General features: G+C 35.4%; 1 protein-coding gene across 2 annotated transcripts in view; it reads right to left on the reverse strand.

Annotated features, from left to right (window-relative positions):
- GNAI3 (G protein subunit alpha i3) overlaps nt 1-19656 on the reverse strand; it is a 50266-nt gene that overhangs the window by 20166 nt on the left and 10444 nt on the right. Inside the window, exons 1-3 of one of the 2 annotated variants that reach the window (XM_081306322.1) lie at nt 9834-9855; nt 6836-6878; nt 6581-6722 (exon numbers count right to left, since the gene is read on the reverse strand). In XM_081306322.1, the coding sequence (XP_081162448.1) occupies nt 6581-6722; nt 6836-6840 (147 nt within the window). In that variant the 5' untranslated portion in view covers nt 6841-6878; nt 9834-9855. Of the gene's footprint in view, nt 1-6580; nt 6723-6835; nt 6879-9833; nt 9856-19656 lie in introns of those variants that run through there. The other variant, XM_081306321.1, reaches the window with a different exon arrangement.

The raw sequence follows: 19656 nt of genomic DNA on the forward strand, positions 1-19656 counted from the left end.
TAAAAAAGACCAGCACATTAAGAGGTTAAGTTTAATAAGTTCTTAGTCAAACTAACCAAAAGAAAAAAGAGAAAAAGTTCAAATTAATAAAATTAGAGATGAATAAGGAGAAATCACCACAGACATCACAGATATCCAGTAGATTAGGGACTACCATGAAAACATATTCTAATTTTGGAAAACCTAGAAGAAAAGGATATTTCTAGACAAATATAATCTGCCAAAACTGAATCAAGAGGATACAGAAAACCTAAACAGACCAATAACTTGTAATGAGATAGAAGCAGTAATAAAAAGCTTTCCAAAAAAAAAAGCCCTAAACCAGGTGGATTCTCAGCAAAACTCTCCCAAACCTTTAAAGAACTAATACCTATACTCCTCAGATTATTCCATGAAATAGAAAGGGATGGAACATTTCCAAATTCATTCTATAAAGCCAGTATCATATTATACCAAACCAGATAAGGATACATCAAGGAAAGAAAACTACACACCAATATCTCTGATGAACTTGATTCAAAAATACTTAACATTAGCAAATTGTGTTCAACAACATAAGAATATCGTATATCATAACCAACTTGTTCTTATTCCAGAGATGCAAGGATGGTTTAATATACAAGGATCAATAAATGTAATTTATCACATAAAAAGAAGTAAGGTCATAAATCACTTAGCTCAAAAGGCAGGGAAAGCTTGAAAAATTCAGCACCCAATCCTGAGAAAAACACTGAAGAAACTAGGGATAGAAGGAACCTAACTCAACACCATAAAGCTAACCTCACAATAAATGGGGAAAAAGAAAACATTTCCTTTAAAATCTGGAACAAGGCAAGGATGTCTATCCTCACCACTCCTATTTAATATAGTGCTAAAAATTCTATCCAGAGCAACTAGGCAAAAGAAGGAAATAAAAGGGATAAAAAATATGAAAGGAAGAAGTCAAATCATCACTGTTTTCAAAAGATATGATCCTATACCTAGAAGATCTAAAAAAAAAAAAAAAAACTCTACCAAAAGACTGCTAGAGCTAATAAAAAAATTTGGCAAAGTAGCAGATTACAAAATCAACACATAAAAATAAATAGCTTTCCTGTATACCAACAATGAATCTGCTAAGAAAGAAATCAGGAAAACAATTCCATTCAAAATAGTCTTGGGGGGAGGGAGGACCTAGGAATAAATCTAACCAAGCAAGTGAAAGATCTCTAAAATGAAAACTATAGGACACACTGAAGAACAAAATTGAAGAAGACCTCAGAAGATAGAAAGACCTCTCATGTTCATGGATAGGCTAAATTAATATTGTTAAAATGACTATACTACTAAAAGTAATATACAGATTCAATGCAATCCCAATCAAAATAGCAATGACATTCTTCACAGAACTAGGAAAAAAAGTCCTAAAATTCATTTGGGAGAATAAAAGACTCAGAATAGTCAAAGCAATTCTAAGCAAAAAAAAGCAATGCTGGAAGTTTCACAATACCTGACTTCAAATTATACTAACAGAACTATAGCAACAAAAACTGTATGGTGCTAGCATAAAACCAGAATGAGACTTGACCTTTATCTTTCACCCTCCACAAAACATCAACTCAAATGAACCAAAGAGTTATGAATTAGAACAGAAACTATGCAACTCCTAGAAGAAAATATAGAGTCAACACTCCAGCATATATATGCACAGGCAACTATTTTCTCAGTAGAACTCCTGAAGTTCAGGAAATAATGCCAAGAGTTAATAAGTGGAATAGCACCATATTAAAAAGCTTCTGCACAGCAAAAGAAATGATTAGGAATGTGAAGAGAGAGCACCCACAGGATGGGGAAAAATCATTGTTAGCTACTCTTCTGACAGAGGGTTGCTATTTAGAATATATAAAGAAAAAATAAATTAAAAAAAGAATAAATAACCCAATTAATAAATGGGCAATTAATTAAACAGACACTTCTCAAAAGAAGAAATACAAATGGCCAACAAATATATCAAAAATATATCAAAAAGTTTAACATCATTAGCAATTAGAGAAATGCAAATCAAAACTAAACTGAGATCCATTTATACCTGCAAATGTCATAATTTTATTCTCTATTATTGCTGAGTAAGATTCCATTGTGTATATATACCACAGTTTCTTTGTCCATTTATCTATTAGAGAGCATCTAGGTTGCTTCCACAGTTTAGCTATTGTGAACTGAGCTGCTATGAACATTGATGCAGCTGCATTATGGAGTTGGAAAATATCATGCTAGGTAAAGTAAGCCAATTCCAAAAAAATTAAAGGCTGAATGTTCTGATAAATGGATGCTGATCCATACCGGAGACGTGGGAGGCACGGGAAAAATTAAGGAACTTTGTGCAAAGGGGAGGGAGGGGAGGGAGGGTGCATGGGGGCAGGAAAGATGGTGGAATGAAACGGACATCACCACCCTAGGTACATGTATGATTGCATATATGGTGTGACGCTAGATTGTATACAACCATAGAAATGTAAAGTTGTGCTTCAATTGTGTACAATAAATCAAAAATGCATTCTGCTGTCATATATACCTAATGAAAATAAATAAATTTTTAAAAAACTACACTGAGATTTCATCTCACAACAATAAGAATGACAGTCATCAAGAATACAAATAATAATACATGCTAGAGAGGATGGAAAAAAATACTTGTACGCTGTTGGTGGCATTGGAACTTAGTACAACCACTATGGAAATCAGTATGGAGGTTCCTTAAAAGACTAGACCTGGAACCACCATAGGACCCAGCTAAGCCACTCCTTGGTATTTACCCTAAAGAATTGAAGTCATCATATTCAGTGATACATGCACATCCATATTTACAGCAGCAGAATTCACAACAACCAAACTACAGAAACAGCGTAAGTGTCCATCAATGGATGAATGGATAAAGAAAAAGTAGTATATATACACAATGGAGTTTTATTCAGCCACGAAGAAATAAAATAATGTCACCTACAGGAAAATGGATGGAACTAGAGATCATCTTGTTAAGCAAAATAAGTCAAACTCAGAAGGTCAAGGGTCATGTTTTCTCTCACATGTGAAAGCTAGGTAAAAGGAAAAGAAAGGTGAGGGGGGTCTCATGAAAATCAAAGGGAGGTCAGGAGATAGGAGGAGGGGGAGAAATGCTAGGGAGCCATACTGACCAAATTATATTGTTATATCGTATGCATGTATAAATATGTAACAACAAATCCCATAATTATGTAAGGGTACAATTCACCAATAAAAAAATGAGTGGGGGGGCTAAAGTTTTTAACATGCTACAGGGAATAAAATAATCAAACTTAAAAATCCATAGATTTCCCCCACAAAATAACAACAATGCCCTAAGAGAAGGGAACAAAGAAAGATGTGAACAAAATGTCATGAGTCACACACAGTGTTTTAAATGAATCATAGCTTTTAAGCAAAAATATGTGAGAGGTATAGAGGTCAGAAAAGAGCTATGAGAATTAAGTTTTACTTCATTCTATCTATCCCTCCTTATAAGTTTAAAAATAAAAAGGCTCTTACAGAATTATTTTCCTACCCAAACCTAGTGTCTACCTCAAGATAAATAGAGAAATGCAGATATTAAAAATATTTACATACAGGGGCTGGGGATGTGCCGCAAGAGGTAATGCACTCGCCTGGCATGCGCGGGGCGCTGGGTTCAATCCTCAGCACCACATAAAAATAAAATAAAGATGTTGTGTCCACCGAAAACTGAAAAAATATTTAAAAAAATTCTCTCTCTCTTAAAATATATATATATATATGTATATATATATATATATATATATATATATATATATATATATATATACACACATACAGTATAAAGAAAAAGTAAAGGGAAAATGGGAGCAATCACATTTGTATTTTCAGTAGTCATCAAGACAAAATAAACAGGTAAAAGGCATTTCAAATCACAGATAAAATCATAACCAAGTCTCCTAAAACTTGACCATTTATTATCTGAACTTGTACATCAACCTAAGCAAAACAAACTGCCCGCAGTACAATTTTACCAAACTCTGGCTGGGCCTTTGGTATTAATGGTTTTTGCCTAGTAATATCCCCTCCTTTAAGACCCTATCCTGGGGCTAGGGTTGTGGCTCAGCAGTAGAGGCCTTACATGTGTGAGGCATTGGGTTCAATCCTCAGCACCACATAAAAATAAATAAATAAAATAAAGGTATTTATTTTAACTTAAAAAAAATCCTATCCTGTGTTCTTTCATCTCTAGTAACACTTAGGGCTGAACCGTCTTTAAAAATATTCATTTAAGATCTATATTATCCTTCTCTCTTTTCAAAGATATACTTTTTTTTTTTCTTTTGAGCAGTACTAAGGGTCAAACCCAGGCCTTGCTCATGCTAGGCAAGTGCTCTACCACTGAGTTACATCTCTAGCCCTCAAAGATAAAAGATTAAAACAAAGAATCAATTACTGAGAAAAGACTTAGGCATTACACAAATTGTCAAACTCCCTCAACAGTGAGCAAGCCCTTCTATACATATGGTATAATGATTTACCTAACATTTGAAAACTTTGCAATCCCTTGATTTTGAAATTTGACCTATCTATACTCATATAGGTATTCAAATAATCTCATGAAGCATTACTGTTTTTTTAATACAATGATATTCTATTACTATATATTTTTGCTGTTCTGATTCTGAAAATACTTTTAGGCAGAAACATTTTTTCCCATACCATTTAATCTCTCACCAACCTGCTCTTGATTCCCTACAATAAACCTTCTTTATAGGTCTATAAAGAGGTTCCTCTTTACAATGTACAAAGAGCTTCATACTTTCAACCTTAAGCAGATATGAAGAAGGAATCTATCCCAAACTCAGCTCTATTCTTTCCATTCATTTTCTTTTTTTTTTTAAAGAGTGAGAGAGGAGAGAGAAAGAGAGAGAGAGAGAGAGAGAGAGAGAGAGAGAGAGAGAGAGAGAGAGAGAGAGAATTTTTTAATATTTATTAGTTCTCGGCGGACACAACATCTTTGTTGGTATGTGGTGCTGAGGATCGAACCCAGGCCGCACGCATGCCAGGCAAGTGCGCTACCGCTTGAGCCACATCCCCAGCCCCTCCATTCATTTTCTAGGCAATCATAGAAAAACTAAAGGAACAGAGGAATTGCAAATATAAATCCTTATATGTGAAAGAAAAAAAAGAGAAACAACAAAACTACACAGGACTGTAGAGTAGGATAATTGGTACTGGAAAGCTAGATGATTTAGGAGCCTGACAGGAATTAATGATGTCAATTCCATCCAGTGATATAAGAGTGTTATGACCTAAAAATTAATAACATTAACTTGATAAAGGAAATAAATAAAAGAGAAAGGGGAAAGAAAGAAAAAGGGGGAAGGGAAAAAGAAGAATCTAAGAGAAATAAATAACTGAGATGGAGAAAAAGCCAACAGAGAGAGGGTAGAGAATACATACAGTATTACTAACTAGTTATCAGATACAACAAACACAAAAGAGAAGCAGAGTGAGGTAATAGAGAAGAATTAGAAAGGGGAGGAATAGGGCAGGGGACATAGCTCAGTTGGTAGTGTTCTTGCCTCGCATGCACAAGGCCCTGGGTTCAATACCCAGCACCAAAAAAAAAAAAAAAAAAAAAGAGAGAGAGAGAGAAAGGGAAGGAATAAAGAAAGTAAGATACCAGGAGAAAAGTTAGTACAAAGAAAGAAAATTTATTAAAAAAAAGACTTCCTTATTTCTAGGAAATAATCTATACTTTCCTTGAAATTTGGCTGACAATAAAAGATCTCCTACCTTCACAGTGGTTCTCTCCCCACTGGCATCAAATCTCCTAATTTTCAAACTAGACCTTCAAGGTCCACTAAGTATCAATATAATTAATCAATACAGCTTTTTAATATTTGATATGAGAAAGGCATTAAAGAATATCTATAACTTTGTACAATACATTTCTAAAGCCTATGGTTCAATGCAGTATAGGGATGTAATATTCCTGAATTCTAAAATTGCCCCCCAAAATTAATGGACTTAGTGATCATGTCTTTACAGTTTATTCTGTAAAAGCGATTTTGCTTTTAATCTCTATACCTCAGAAAATAGAGCTATGTATCATGGCAATCTTCCTTTTAATTTACTATTATTATTAATTACTATAAAATAAATGTCAACTGGGGCTGGGATTTTGGCTCAGTGGTAGAGCGCTCGCCTAGCACGTGCAAGGCCCTGGGTTCGATCCTCAGCACCACATAAAAATAAAATAAAGATATTGTGTCCAACTACAAATAAAAAATAATATTTAAAAAAATGTCAATAGTGCTATAAAAGAAGCAACTGAATAGAAGTTATCACAGAAATCTATAGTATATCTACAAAATCCCATTTCCTATACTCCTATGGTGGTTTTAGTATTTTCTAAAGTAGTTTGCTAATGCTGTTCAAATGAACACACGGTACTTTGTTACATCTTACCTTGTTAAATTTATTTCCCTAAAACATGACCTAAAAATTTTGCTTAACTTGCACATACTAAATAAAAGCAAGTGAAGAAGAAAAGAGAAACACTTACTGCTCTGGCAGTTTCCCCAAAATCAATCTTTAGCCGTCCCATAGCTCTGATGATCGCAATGATGGACTGTATAGTATTGCTGTAGACAACTACTTTATACTGTTTACATTCTTCTTCTGAATAACCATCCTCATGAATGATTCTTTAAAAAGAAAACCACAAGTCAATACCATGGACCTAAAATGAAAAGATACTATGGACTTTTTACCCATTAGGAGGAAATCTAGCCTTACAAAAAGCCATGTTCCAACTTACTTCATCTGTTTCACAATGGTACTTTTACCAGATTCTCCAGCACCTGAAATAAAACAAAAACAGACTTTGAATTTCTCTGGATTCACACATAAAAGTATGAAATCAACATAGGTGATAACTATAAATTAATGAAAACCACAGGTCCTAGGGTAACTGGGTGAGACTGTTATGTCTATCAGGAAAAAGCAATGGAGCTTCTCCATTAAAACATTTTACTTTCTTCATGTAACTCAGCAACAAAGTATAATCTACTCAAAGTGACAAGGGCCTGCTTGCTATAATTTGTGTAAAACAGACATATTCCAGAAGCATTTCTAGTAACTCATCATAAAACATGATTATATACTGAACATAGGCAAAAATTAATGATTATTTAATTCCTTTGTTGACTACTTGCCATGCCCATGAACTGGAGGAACATTTCAAAAGCAATATTCTCATCATAGGACTTAAGAGACATTTGACTTCTCATTAAAACAGAAGAATAAAAGTATTGCCTCCACCACCTTTTCACTGTATATCTCCTCCAGACCTTTAAAACCACACTTCCCTCCTTGCAAAACCAGAATCACTTTCAGCTAACAATCACTATGTCAAATAGGCCTTCTGAACTCCTTGACAGTCTGCCTTCCAGATCTTCCCCAGTCAATTCATTCTCTCACCTTCCGAAATGCCCCAACACCATTGCCTCTCTCTCCAACATTATCCCTGATGATTCTGCCCCATCTTGTAAAAATTAAAACAATCAGGAAAAATTATCTCATTTTCCCATAACCATATGTACCAATCCATCTGCACTTCCACTAGTATTCTTTTTTTTTTTTTTTAATTGGTTGTAGTATTCTTGACCCTCATCAATGGATGAACTGGCTCTATGATGTCTTAGAGACTAACCCTCTCCTTATACACTACTTCATTTTACCTGCTCACAGTCACGACTGCTGCAATTTCCTGTGGTTTTAAACACCATTCATAAGCTGATAATCTGCTCTAATGTTATCAATTACTCAAATGACAATTTTTCTCCACTAACTGGGTCAATCCTGATCAGCTCATACAAATCGTATGCTATACTGACTTTCCATCTTTAGTCAATACACACCCACACTCATCTCTACCTTTCCTTGACCTCACTTATTTTCCTCTAGCTACTACTCCATTTATCCTCTTTACAGCAAAATTCCTCTAACATGTCATATATACTCGCTGTACCTTCAATATTCTGTACCTTCAATTCTCTCCTTTACCCATTCTAATAAGGCTTCTACCCTCACCAATCTACTAAAACCATTTCTCAAGGTCTCCAACAATTTCCATCTTGACAAACCCAATAGTCATTTCTCATCTTACTCAGCCTCTCAAGCAGGATTTGTCCAAGTTGATGACTTCTCTCCCTTGAAATACTTTCTTTTCTAGGCATGCTTCCAGCTACCACACCTTTCTGGTTTTGACTCCTCAGTTTCTCTTCTCCAATTTCTGAATTCTAAAAAATGTATTGCTTTAAGGCTTCTTCCTCAGTCCTTTTCTCTATCTATACCCACACTCTAAGTTATCTCATCTAATCTTATGAATTATGGTTTTAAACACCATTCATAAGCCGATAGTAATATTTAAGATCTAACAATTATGATATGTCAGTCTGCTCTAAGAACTTTGCCCTATTTGCTCATTTAACCTTCACAACAATCCTGTGAGGTTGATATTATTATCCTCATTTTACAAACAAGGCAAATGAAGCAAAGAGATATCAAATAACATGCCCACAATTATACAGTAAATTGCATAACTGTAATGTACATTCACAGAATTTGGCTCCAAAGTGGTGTATGCTGCCTCTTTTACTCCCAAACATGGATCTGTAATCTTGGTTTCTAACATTGGATCTGTACTCGTATAGTTAAATCACCTACTGAATAAATTACAATGGATATTTATAGGCATCTCAAAATTTAAAATGCCCAAAACTGAGTTACTAATTCCCCACCCCCATATAAAACAATCTCTACTCTTCCCTTCATCTTCTCAGTTAATGGCACCAGCATTCATCCAGTTGCTCAGGCTAAAAATGGCAAGTGAACTAACTTGAAATATAACTAACATGCACATAGAATGGGGGCTCCAGTGCTGATCTATACATTAAATGTTAGTAAAGCTTAGTTTAAAAAAAAAAATAAAAACATACAAAAACAGTTTGTTCCTTGCACATTGAAAACATGGCCTAGATGACAATGAAAGCTTCTAAGTGGGCCAGTGCTTCAGACCATGCCTTTCTTATAGTTTTTCACTTAGTGGCTGGAATAAACTGTGTAAAAAGTACATCTGGTGCTGGGGTTGTGACTCAGTGGTAGAGTACTTGCCTAGTACATGAAGTATTGAGTTTGATCCTCAGCACCACAAAAAAATAAATAAGTAAAATAAAAAGTATTGTGTCCACTACTAAAAAAATATTTAAAAAAAAAAAAGTAAATCAGATCATGTCACAATTCTGACCAGAGTTGGCCCAAGGCCTCCATTTACACTTAAAATGCATGGCAGTAACCTTCAATAGCCCTTGCCTACCTCCTCACCCTCATCTCCTTTAGTCTCCACTTTGCTCTCACTGCTCTTGTCAGACCAGCTTTCTTACTTTTCCTCCAACATACCAAACTGGTTCTCACTGAGCCAGATCCTGACTCAGTCTTTGTATTTACTCTTCCCACCACCTGAATATATTTTTGCAAGATTTTCTTCTTCACTCATATTTCTGCTTCCTTCAACAGCCTTCGCCGCCTAATCTATCTAAATAGCTTCCACCCCATCACACTCTCTTCTTACCCAGTTACATTTTTTTCACAGAATATATCATTTTTTCACGCAACAGATTTGCTTACTTCCTGTCTTCCCTACTAAGATATATGCTTGGTCAAGGCTTATTTATCTCTATATTTCTAGAGCCTCAAACTGAGCCTGACATAAATTACTTAAATATTATTGAACAAATAATAAGCATGACCCTTACCAAATATTTCAACTTCATCAACCAAAAATGTAAATTAAAAGATAATTTAAACCATATAAAAATTTTAAACAAGCTACATTCTTGCAGAATTAAAAAGTACACTTAAGCCGGGTGCGGTGGCGCATGCCTGTAATCCCAGCAGCTTGGGAAGCTGAGGCAGGAGGATCACAAGTTCAAAGCCAGCCTCAGCAATTTAGTGAGGCACTAAACAACCTAGCAAGACCCTGTCTCTAAATAAAATACACACACAAAAAAAAAGGGCGAGGGATGTGGCTCAGTGGTAAAGCATCCTGGGTTCAATCCCCAATACAAAAAAAAAAAAGAAAAAGAAAAAAATGTACATTTATATATGACTTTATTCTTATTACTATGGTCCATAATCAGGGATAGAACAATACAGTTAATATTCAGCAGCACACAGTGACTTTCTTAAGATACTATTTGAAAGAAGTGAATTTCTCCTATATATACATCTAGGAAAACTAATGATTTAATTTCAAAAACAAGAATACAAATGCATATGAGTTATAGTCTAAATTGTATAAAACTATTTCCAGATCATTCTATACTAATAAGTGGTTATATGCTAAAAAAGTATAGGTTAATAAAATGTGTACCATTCTTTTATATATTGAAAACAGCATTTCTGCCTTTCATGTTGGACTATTCTGAATGATCATCAATAATTTTATTAATCTTAGCATCAATATCCACCTATCTCATTAAGTTCTACTCTATTAAAGTGCTAACTTTAAAACAAAACAAAGTCTTTTCCAAGGCTCCCTTAGAAAAGATCAGTTTGGGGCTGGGAATACAACTCAATAGTGGAGCAGTTGGCTAGCACGTGCAAGGCCCTGGGTACAATCCTCAGCACCACAAAACAAAAATAGAGAGAGAAAGAGGGAAACAGAGGAAGAAAGAAAAAAAGAAAGTATTGGCTTGTTCTTCCCTTTATTATTACACTATATGCCTTTATTAGGCATCCAGTTCCATCTCATGAAAGAAGGCACTTCTTATTGCTCACAAAACTAAATATAGGATTTGTTTCATGGGTGTTCCTGGGTATTTTATACACATGAAGAGTGAATCAGGGGCTGGAGTTGTGGTTCAGTGGTAGAGCACTCGCCTCGCATGTGAGAGACCCTGGGTTCGATCCTCATAACCACATAAAAAAAAAAAAAGATATTGTGTCCATGTATAACTAAAAAAAAAGAGTGAATCACTGTATACTAAACATCTTTAACCCATTAAGCTTCTAAGATCACTATGAAAAGTGCTACCATCTCATCCATCTCCCAAGTACGAAATATAAGGGTCATCTAGAACCCATTTGTTTTTTTCTCCTTATCAAGCTGTAACAAAATCTTCTCTCTTCCTTTGTTTTTCTTAAATTAAATTTCTACTTCTCATGTTTGATGGAGCCTGACACTCAGCTATATGTGCTACTGCTGTAATTTTCTCAAACTTAAATTCAAAGGCCTTCTCCAATTACTTCCAAATAGCACTGCTAAAAAAGCATCAGCTTAACAGTTTCCAAATTCTTCAAACACTTTTCATAATTCCTTCTTATTAGGTCTAGGCTCTTCTGTTTTACCTCAGCCCCCCTAGTCCACTGTTCTAGTAGTAGGGTCTCCAAAAACATCTCACTCTTAGGTTTTCCCCAAGTTGTTTTCCTATGTCCCACCCCTTTCCCCACTACATATGTGGTGTTTAGGACTTCTTAATTTTATCTACATCTTTTTGGCCATACTCCTTCAAAATTTCATTAAAAGTTGCACATACAAACAAAGATGTTGTGTCTGCTGAAAACTAAAAAATAAATATTAAAATTCTCTCTCTCTCTCTCAAAAAAAAAAAAGTTGCCTATATTCCCACCAAGGAAAGTAATATCAGGAGGTATGGGGCTGGGGTTATGATTGGGGATGGGGTTGTGGCTCAGTGGTAGAGCGCTCGCCTAGCACATGCAAGGCCCTGGATTCGATCCTCAGCACCACATGAAAATAAATAAATAAAATAAAGGTATTGTGTCCAACTACAACTAAAAAATAAATAAATAATTTTTTTAAAAAATGGGGTAGATGCAAAGACTACTTCAGAGACAATTTATGGCTTAGAGAAGGAGGAAATGAAGATGATTCTGTAGGCAGAAGGGATGGCACTAGGCCGGGTTTAGACTATAGGTAGGAGAAAACATTGGAAACGTCCCAGAAACAAAAGGGAACGGGATCAGTTAAACTTAGAAACTTTATCCTTAAAAGTATGTCTATTTAAAGGGCATCCTATATAAATACAAAGAAAGGATGAAATAAAAATGACAAGATTTTTGAGAGAAAAAGGAGAAAAAAAAGCTATGTTAGATGGTCTCATTCTTAATAAAAAAGGCAAAGTAATCTGCAGAGAATCAAGACGTAAAATTAATTTAGAAAATTATAAATAATCAAGTAAAACAAGAGGAATATGCACATAATCACCATCACTGTAAGATGAAAAACAATTTACCAGTACATACTCCACTGCTGAATCATTGTATTTACCTAAATATATTCTTAATTTTAAAGAAATCCCTTAAGAACAGGTATCATATTATTTGCCCCTTCCACACATATAACACTGGGTTTTAAAAAAATCAGTCTATTTTTTTAAATGCCTGATATTCAAAAATAAATAAAATAAAGGTATTGTGTCCAACTACAACTAAAAAAATAAACACTTATTTTTTATACTTGAGTATATTTATAACATACTTGAGTATATTATACTCTTCCATGCATGTCTTCAAGCACAAAACAGGGACTAATAGAAAAAGCTTAAAAGTGCTTGACATGTAGTAAATGTTCAATAAATATTAGCCTACTATTATTTATGAATGTGTTTTCACTGTTCAGAATATCATCAAGAAATGTCAAGGCTTGCCAAAGTTTCTTTTAATAAAAACTCTGATATTGATGTTAGTTCAAAATATCAGTAGAAATGGCATAATATTCAGCAGCTATTTCACTATTTCATAAAACCCTAGATCAGATCTGGATTCACACACATAAACAATTTATAACCTAAAAACTACAGCAAACTACGTCAAAGCATTAGTTATTTTCTCCACCCCCCCTCCTTAAATATATTTTAAGCTCTGTCTACAGCTTCCTATCTCACAGTTTTCTAACCCACCTTTGTCTCTATTGCTTTTCCTTAAAGTTTCCTTTATACCTCTTACCACCTGAGAGACAGGCATTCCAGTGGCACCTGAAACACCTCCTTTTGCTTCTAAATAAATACTTGTTACTGTGGAGAAATCCTGAAAATTTTAATAATTCAGAATTATAACTGGAACACAAACCCTCTTCCAGAGGTCTGCACAATGAAGTACCAGAATGACAATATTTTTGGATAACCTTCTAGCCAATGCTAGACCAAGACTCTCTCTCTTGTATAGGTCCATTATCATACATATGGAAAAATAATTAGAATAGGCATGGACAGCCCCTCCTCTAAAGCAAGTTAACTAGATTTTTTTTTCCCCTAACATATTCTCACTTTTCATTTAAACACAGGCAGTTAAGAAGATTTTTTTTCCTCCTTTTTTAAAGCTAATGACACCATGTTACAAACTCTAACAGAAGAGTGAAATTTAGTCCGAACTCTACCAAGTGTACTTGGGTGACCTTGGGCAAATAACCTAACTTCACAATGTCTTATGTCCTTATATATAAAAGACAGAGGATCCTCAGCATCACATAAAAATAAACAAATAAAATAAAAGCATTCTGTCCATACACAACTACAAAAAAATTAAAAACATGGAGGCCTACATGTGATCTATAGTTGCACTCTAATATTCTATTATTCCATGACTATAATTACTATAACACTAAAAGCTGACTAAATCTCTTATTCTGACACACAGAAGTCTCGAATCAAACCACGGCTCCCTACTTTCCTATCAACTCAATTTACAACAGCTACCATAATGCAGTTATTAGCACGTTCTCCAACATGCACTCCTGGCTCCAGAAGGGACCAATAGTAGACAGAATTAGAGTACATGACAGTAAGGATGAGTTATATGGGATGTCAACTCCTATTATTCATGCTCAAGGGTACTTTATATATAGACTCAAACTAGCAGAGCCTTCAAGTTAGACTGCTATGGTTAAAAAGAGAAAAACAGAATTGTAAATACCTACAATTAAGGATCACAAGAACACAGTCTATGCTATTTCCAATGAGAATACCTATTGATCTCGCTGGTTCCTTCATATTAATAGGTAGTAAGTAGCTAACAGTAAAAATTCAGACAAAGGTTAACAATGACATTTCATGTAAGTGCTTTTCAAGGTACTAACTACAAAAATCAGTTGCTTTTTAATTAATTAAAAGGAAAGATTAGAAGAATCACAGCTGGGGGAAAATGTCATTGAGCAAATAAAAATTATTATTCACTTTTTTTTCCAACAAATATGCCTCCTCTGTGCCCAGAACTGCTGGTCATCAAGAGTTCAAAGTTCAAGTTTCCTTAGTCTAAAAAACAGAATAATTGTTTACTCACCCCACTGTTTCTCTAAACATCCTAAGCCTTGTATGTATAAATACTCCTGATGCCCCTATTCAAGTCAAACTCCAATTTATTGTTGAAGCCTTCTTCGCTTCTCCTACAGTTCTACTGCCATCCCAATGGCTGGCAAAGATTATCCATTTTCAGCATCAGTCCCAGGGGCTAATTTCCAAAATTAAACTGCAGATTGTCCCTCCCAGTCACTGCACCTCAATTTTATCTCTAGCCCAGCTCTGGCTATTCTAAAAACACTATATGACTACCTTCCTAGTTCCTCATCTCCTGGCTTCTCATAAATGGTTAAATGGTCTTCTTGATTTTGATTAAAATAATTATGAAATCCATGCCTGTGTACCTCACCCTTAAGAGTACCCTGACCAGGCCTAACCTGGCTCTATAGGATAGGATCAAACACTGTTACACTCGTACTTGGTTAATTTTTTTGTAATTATTCAGACCTATGCCTGTTTAGAATTCCACTTATCCTTAAACTCTTTAAAAGGATAATTCTTGAAAGTACAAAAAAACTGCCTTCTTTCTATAGCCCCCTCTTCCAAAACTAGGACAGAATAGGCACTTAATAATTATCTGTAGGATGAATGGCTCGAGTTTCTATGATAGTCAGTGGTTGCCTAATCTTATTTTGTAAGTGCCAGCTGAGACGGATGGAATTTTTAATGTGGGCAGTTAACAGAAACAGATTTCTATTCCTTGGCTATCTTTACTCAACTCTACACCCACTCCTGGCTATGCCTTCAATTCTCAGCCCACTACTATAATGAGAATAAATTTGGACTCACCAGCCTCCTTTCCCTCTAAACTTAATCTCAAACCCTGTCCTAGCTCCCGTGCATGTACTACCATTCTGTTCCAGTAGCATAAACTGCTACAAATCTTTCCTTGTAACCCCAACACCTAAAAGAGTACAAAAAATATAATGAGCACTCTTTAAATATTCACTTAGAGGATGAATGAATAAATATCTTATGGGTTAAGTAAGTCAGTGAACATTCAATTAAGACAGAGATGATGGAGCTTTCTTCTAAAAAAGATTTTTTCAAGGAAGCAATCACATACCAATCACTAAAAAGGCTTAAAGGATATATATGTGGGGAGCCATTCTCACAAGTGACTGGGCGACTCCCGGTTTGGGTCTGAGGCGTTCTGGCTGTGTTGGAACTTTCCCGGCCCTCTCCTGATGAGAGAACCCGTCCGTGTGGGGGTGTGACTGACCACTGACCCTGGGGGCCCAATCACTGACCCTGACCTTGGAGTGCGCCCCCCCCCCACCTTCATTGGATGGAATTCTCCCCTGAATTTCTTGTTCCCCAATAAAAGGCTACTCCCTGGCGTGCTCCCTCTCTCTCCTGCTAGCCCTGAGTAATCCTTGCTGCCCTAACCGGGCGGTTAGAGGTGGAAACCAGAGAGGGGAGCCGTCTCAGACCTGGCCATAGAAAAAGGTAACTGAGTCTATGTGTTTTATTTCGATCTCTGCTAGTTAACTTTTATGCCAAGAACCTCATTAATGAAACCATTGCGCTGGCCGCATGGTGGATATATATAAGAAAATTTTTATAAAACTTAACTAGCAGGATACAGGCTTGTAATCCCAGCAATTTGGGAAGCTGAGGCAAGTGAATCACAAGTTCAAGGGCAGCCTTAGCAATTTAGCAAGGCCCTAAACAACTTTGTGAGTTTCTGTCTCAAATTTTTACAATGGGGGCTGGGGTAGAGTGCTCTCCTGGCACGTGCGAAACCCTGGGTTCCATCCTAAGCACCACATAAAAAAATAAATAAGTGAAACAAAGGTGTTGTGTCTAACAACAACTTAAAAATAAATATTAAAAAAAAAGAATTAAATTTTTACAATGGGAGGGGGGAGTTGTTCCGAGGACCCCTGGGTTCAATCCCCAGTGCAAAAAAAAAAAAAAAAGTTACTTAGAGTCTCATTAAATTACTGAGGTTGGCAATTCTCCAGCCTTAGCCTCCTGAATTGCTGGGTTTATAGGCATGCACCACCACATTAATTCAGACAGAATTTCAGAATACCTGCCTGCTCATAAACTCCCTTCTAGAAAAATCCTAACTCCCCTTAGTAGTCAATCATCCACATAATCTGGGCCAAATTCCTTCCATGATTGGATAAGTAATGAATGCCTGACAGAGTAATCACCCAATCACAGGCTGTCAGGTGCTTACACCTGTGAAACCTACCTCCAAAAGGTGAGCAGGAAAAATCAGTTATCTGAGAAATATGTGCCAGAAGATACAGAAAACCTTATCCTAAACTAAAAGCTCGGGCTGGGGATGTGGCTCAAGCGGTAGCACGCTCACCTGGCATGCGTGCGGCCTGGGTTCGATCCTCAGCACCACATACAAACAAAGATGTTGTGTCCGCCGATAACTAAAAAATAAATATTAAAAAATTCTCTCTCTCTCTCTCTCCTCTCTCTCCTCTCTATCTTTAAAAAAAAAAAAAAGAAAAAAGAAACTAAAAGCTCACAATATGTGAAAGAAAAAACATGCTCACACTACCTTTACAGAGCCTCATTTACACCAAGGTCATAAGGAAAAGATTCAGAGAAAGGTTGATTTGGAAAGTGTCTAGACAAATGAGCAGAAAGACTTAAAAAAAAAAAAAGAAGCCATGAGAGTGAAAAGAGAGCATGCCAAGAGAAAGTTAGTAAAGAAATAAAAAATGGACAGGACCAAAGGGACCAAAAAAGAGAAAGAGGCAGAGGGGAACAAGTGAAGATAAGAAAGCAAAAGGAGGCAGATATAGTGAAGGCAAGAAGAAAAACGGGCGCCTTAGCTCCTGCAACCAGTTCTTCAATTTTTCTGTATTTCCACAAAAATCTCTCTATATTCTAACAATTTGTAAGCTAGTTTGAATGAGTTTTCTATTCCTTACAACAAAATAAGTAAATAAAGGAAACTGAATGAAATTGGCTTTAAGGAAATTAGTATTACTTTTGGGGGGAGCCTTTAAAAAGTTTGTTGTTTTTATTAAATATTAAATGCTAATAAAAGGGTATATTTGTTATGTGTAATAAAACAAATTTCTGTGTACCTATTCCTCAAAAAAATTAAATATTACCATTTATCTTTGAAGCCATCAATGTATTTGCTCAATGTCAATTACTGTTACATTAAATATTTCTAGAGGGTAAGTATGCAAGGAGGGAAGGGCAGATAAAAAAAAAAAAAACTCCAACTAAAATATATCCATAACTTACATGGCAGTGTATGATTTGTTCAGAGTTTGATGTGTTTTGCCAATTACATGAACATGAACCTGTAACAAGCCTTATAAAACCAAGCAACAGATCACTAATCAACCATTTTTACATTCATAAATCACTTGAGGAAGCTGTTGGTTTGATTTTAAAAGAGAGACAGTTAGTTCACTCAGTTCCCAAAATATTACCAAAATATCACCTCTTGAGAATATGAACAAAGTAACTTTAGTAATGACAACTGGCCAAGAAGGAGGAGAAGCCAAGTTTCTTCCTCAACTATGCAGAACATAAGAATGCTTAAAGGAGCAGCCATTTGTCAGCAAGGAGGATGATTATCCTCTGCATGCCTTAATATTCAAATTTTGGCCTCTAGTGAGTAAGTTTCTTCACTTCTTTGAAAGCAAAGCAACAAAAAGCCATTTTGCTAATAATACTAAATTATATATGGTCTTTATATATGACATGACTGAAAACATTCATTTATTTAGGGTAAAAAGGAACAGAAATGCCATGAACAACATAATGTACAAATAATCCAAAGACCTATTTTAGTCTATACAAATAATTCCATTATAGTGGAGGATGTCCTCCAAAGTTAACAGTAACACTAAATCCATTCATCAAAATCCATATATCCTGCTAGGAGAGGTGGTGTATTCCTATAATCCCAGACCTCTTGGTAGGCTGAGGCAGGAGGATCATGAGTTCAAAGCCAGCCTCAGCAACCTAGGAAGGCTCTAAGCAACTCAGCGAGACGCTGTCTCTAAACAAAATAGAGAAAGGAGAAAAGGACTGGAGATGTGGCTCAGTTGTTAAGCTCCCCTGGGTTCAATCCTTGGTACAAAAAAAAAAAAAAAAAAAAAAAAAAAAAATCCAATATCCCATAAATTCACCTTTAAAAATATCAGAATCAAATCCTAGGACCCAGAAACATTGATAGCAGCACAGAACACTTTTCTACATATCTATTTAATCAAATGTAAATTAATATATCACACTTTAAAAATTCACCAATAGGAAAACATTACAAATTGAGTTGCCAGGTAAGGGCCTATTTCAATTTCCTTTAACATATAAATGTTCACCATTGTTGTTAAGACAAAACTGGGTTTCACATATGTATTTACTTCTATTTTTTAAAAGTAAGTAATAAAACAAAGCAAAGTCTAAAGACTTTGGTATGTTAATTCTGTTTGTGTGTATATAATAAAATATGTCTTAAAAAACAGCTATTAAAATTTTCAAATAAATACTCTCCAAATCTCCTGCATATCTTTCCAGCCTCATCTCCTATACCAATCCTTCTTGTCAAATCTATTTGCTCACTCATGCTGAGCCTTAATGCATACTATTCCCTCTGTCTGAATACAATTCTCTCCTGTCTCTGCTTTAAGAATTCCTGTTTATCTTTCAAGGTCCTCTCAAATGTAACATCCTCCAAGAGGACTTCCTGATACGAATATCTTTTTTCTTCCACCTTACAAAATTGACTCCCTCTCAAATCACATCCCACATATATTTCTATTGTTTAATTGTACATCTACCTCCCGTGAACTGCTTAAGAGTCTTGTCTATTATTTCTATCACTAGGCTATAAAAGTGCCTTTTTCATAAGACAATCAGAGATACATATTCATAAATAATAAATGAGCCTCCCATTGTATGGCACAACAATGAAAATCAAAAAGCTCAATAAAAAGTAGCCTTGGCTAAATGTGATGCAGTACCCTAGGATTGGATCATATTCTGGGATGAACCAAATATGTGAGAATTTATTAATGTTGCAAAATGGTTTAAAAGATTTACACCAATAAACTAAAGTAGTACTAACATTATTATTTTCAGAAATTCTAAGTAACTTAACAGCTGTAATTATGTCATTACATCAAACAGTGTCTGTTTTGAAGTTAATGATTCCCCAGTTCTAGGGGAAATAGAGAAAACAAAGGGGAGCCAGGTACAGTGGTGCATGCCTATAATCCCCACAGTTTGGGAGACTGAGGCAGAGGAGGATCCCAAGTTCAAAGCCAGCCTC

This window comes from Spermophilus citellus (assembly GCF_964194105.1).
Source record: "Spermophilus citellus genome assembly, chromosome: 9".
Taxonomy (NCBI): Eukaryota; Metazoa; Chordata; class Mammalia; order Rodentia; family Sciuridae; genus Spermophilus; species Spermophilus citellus.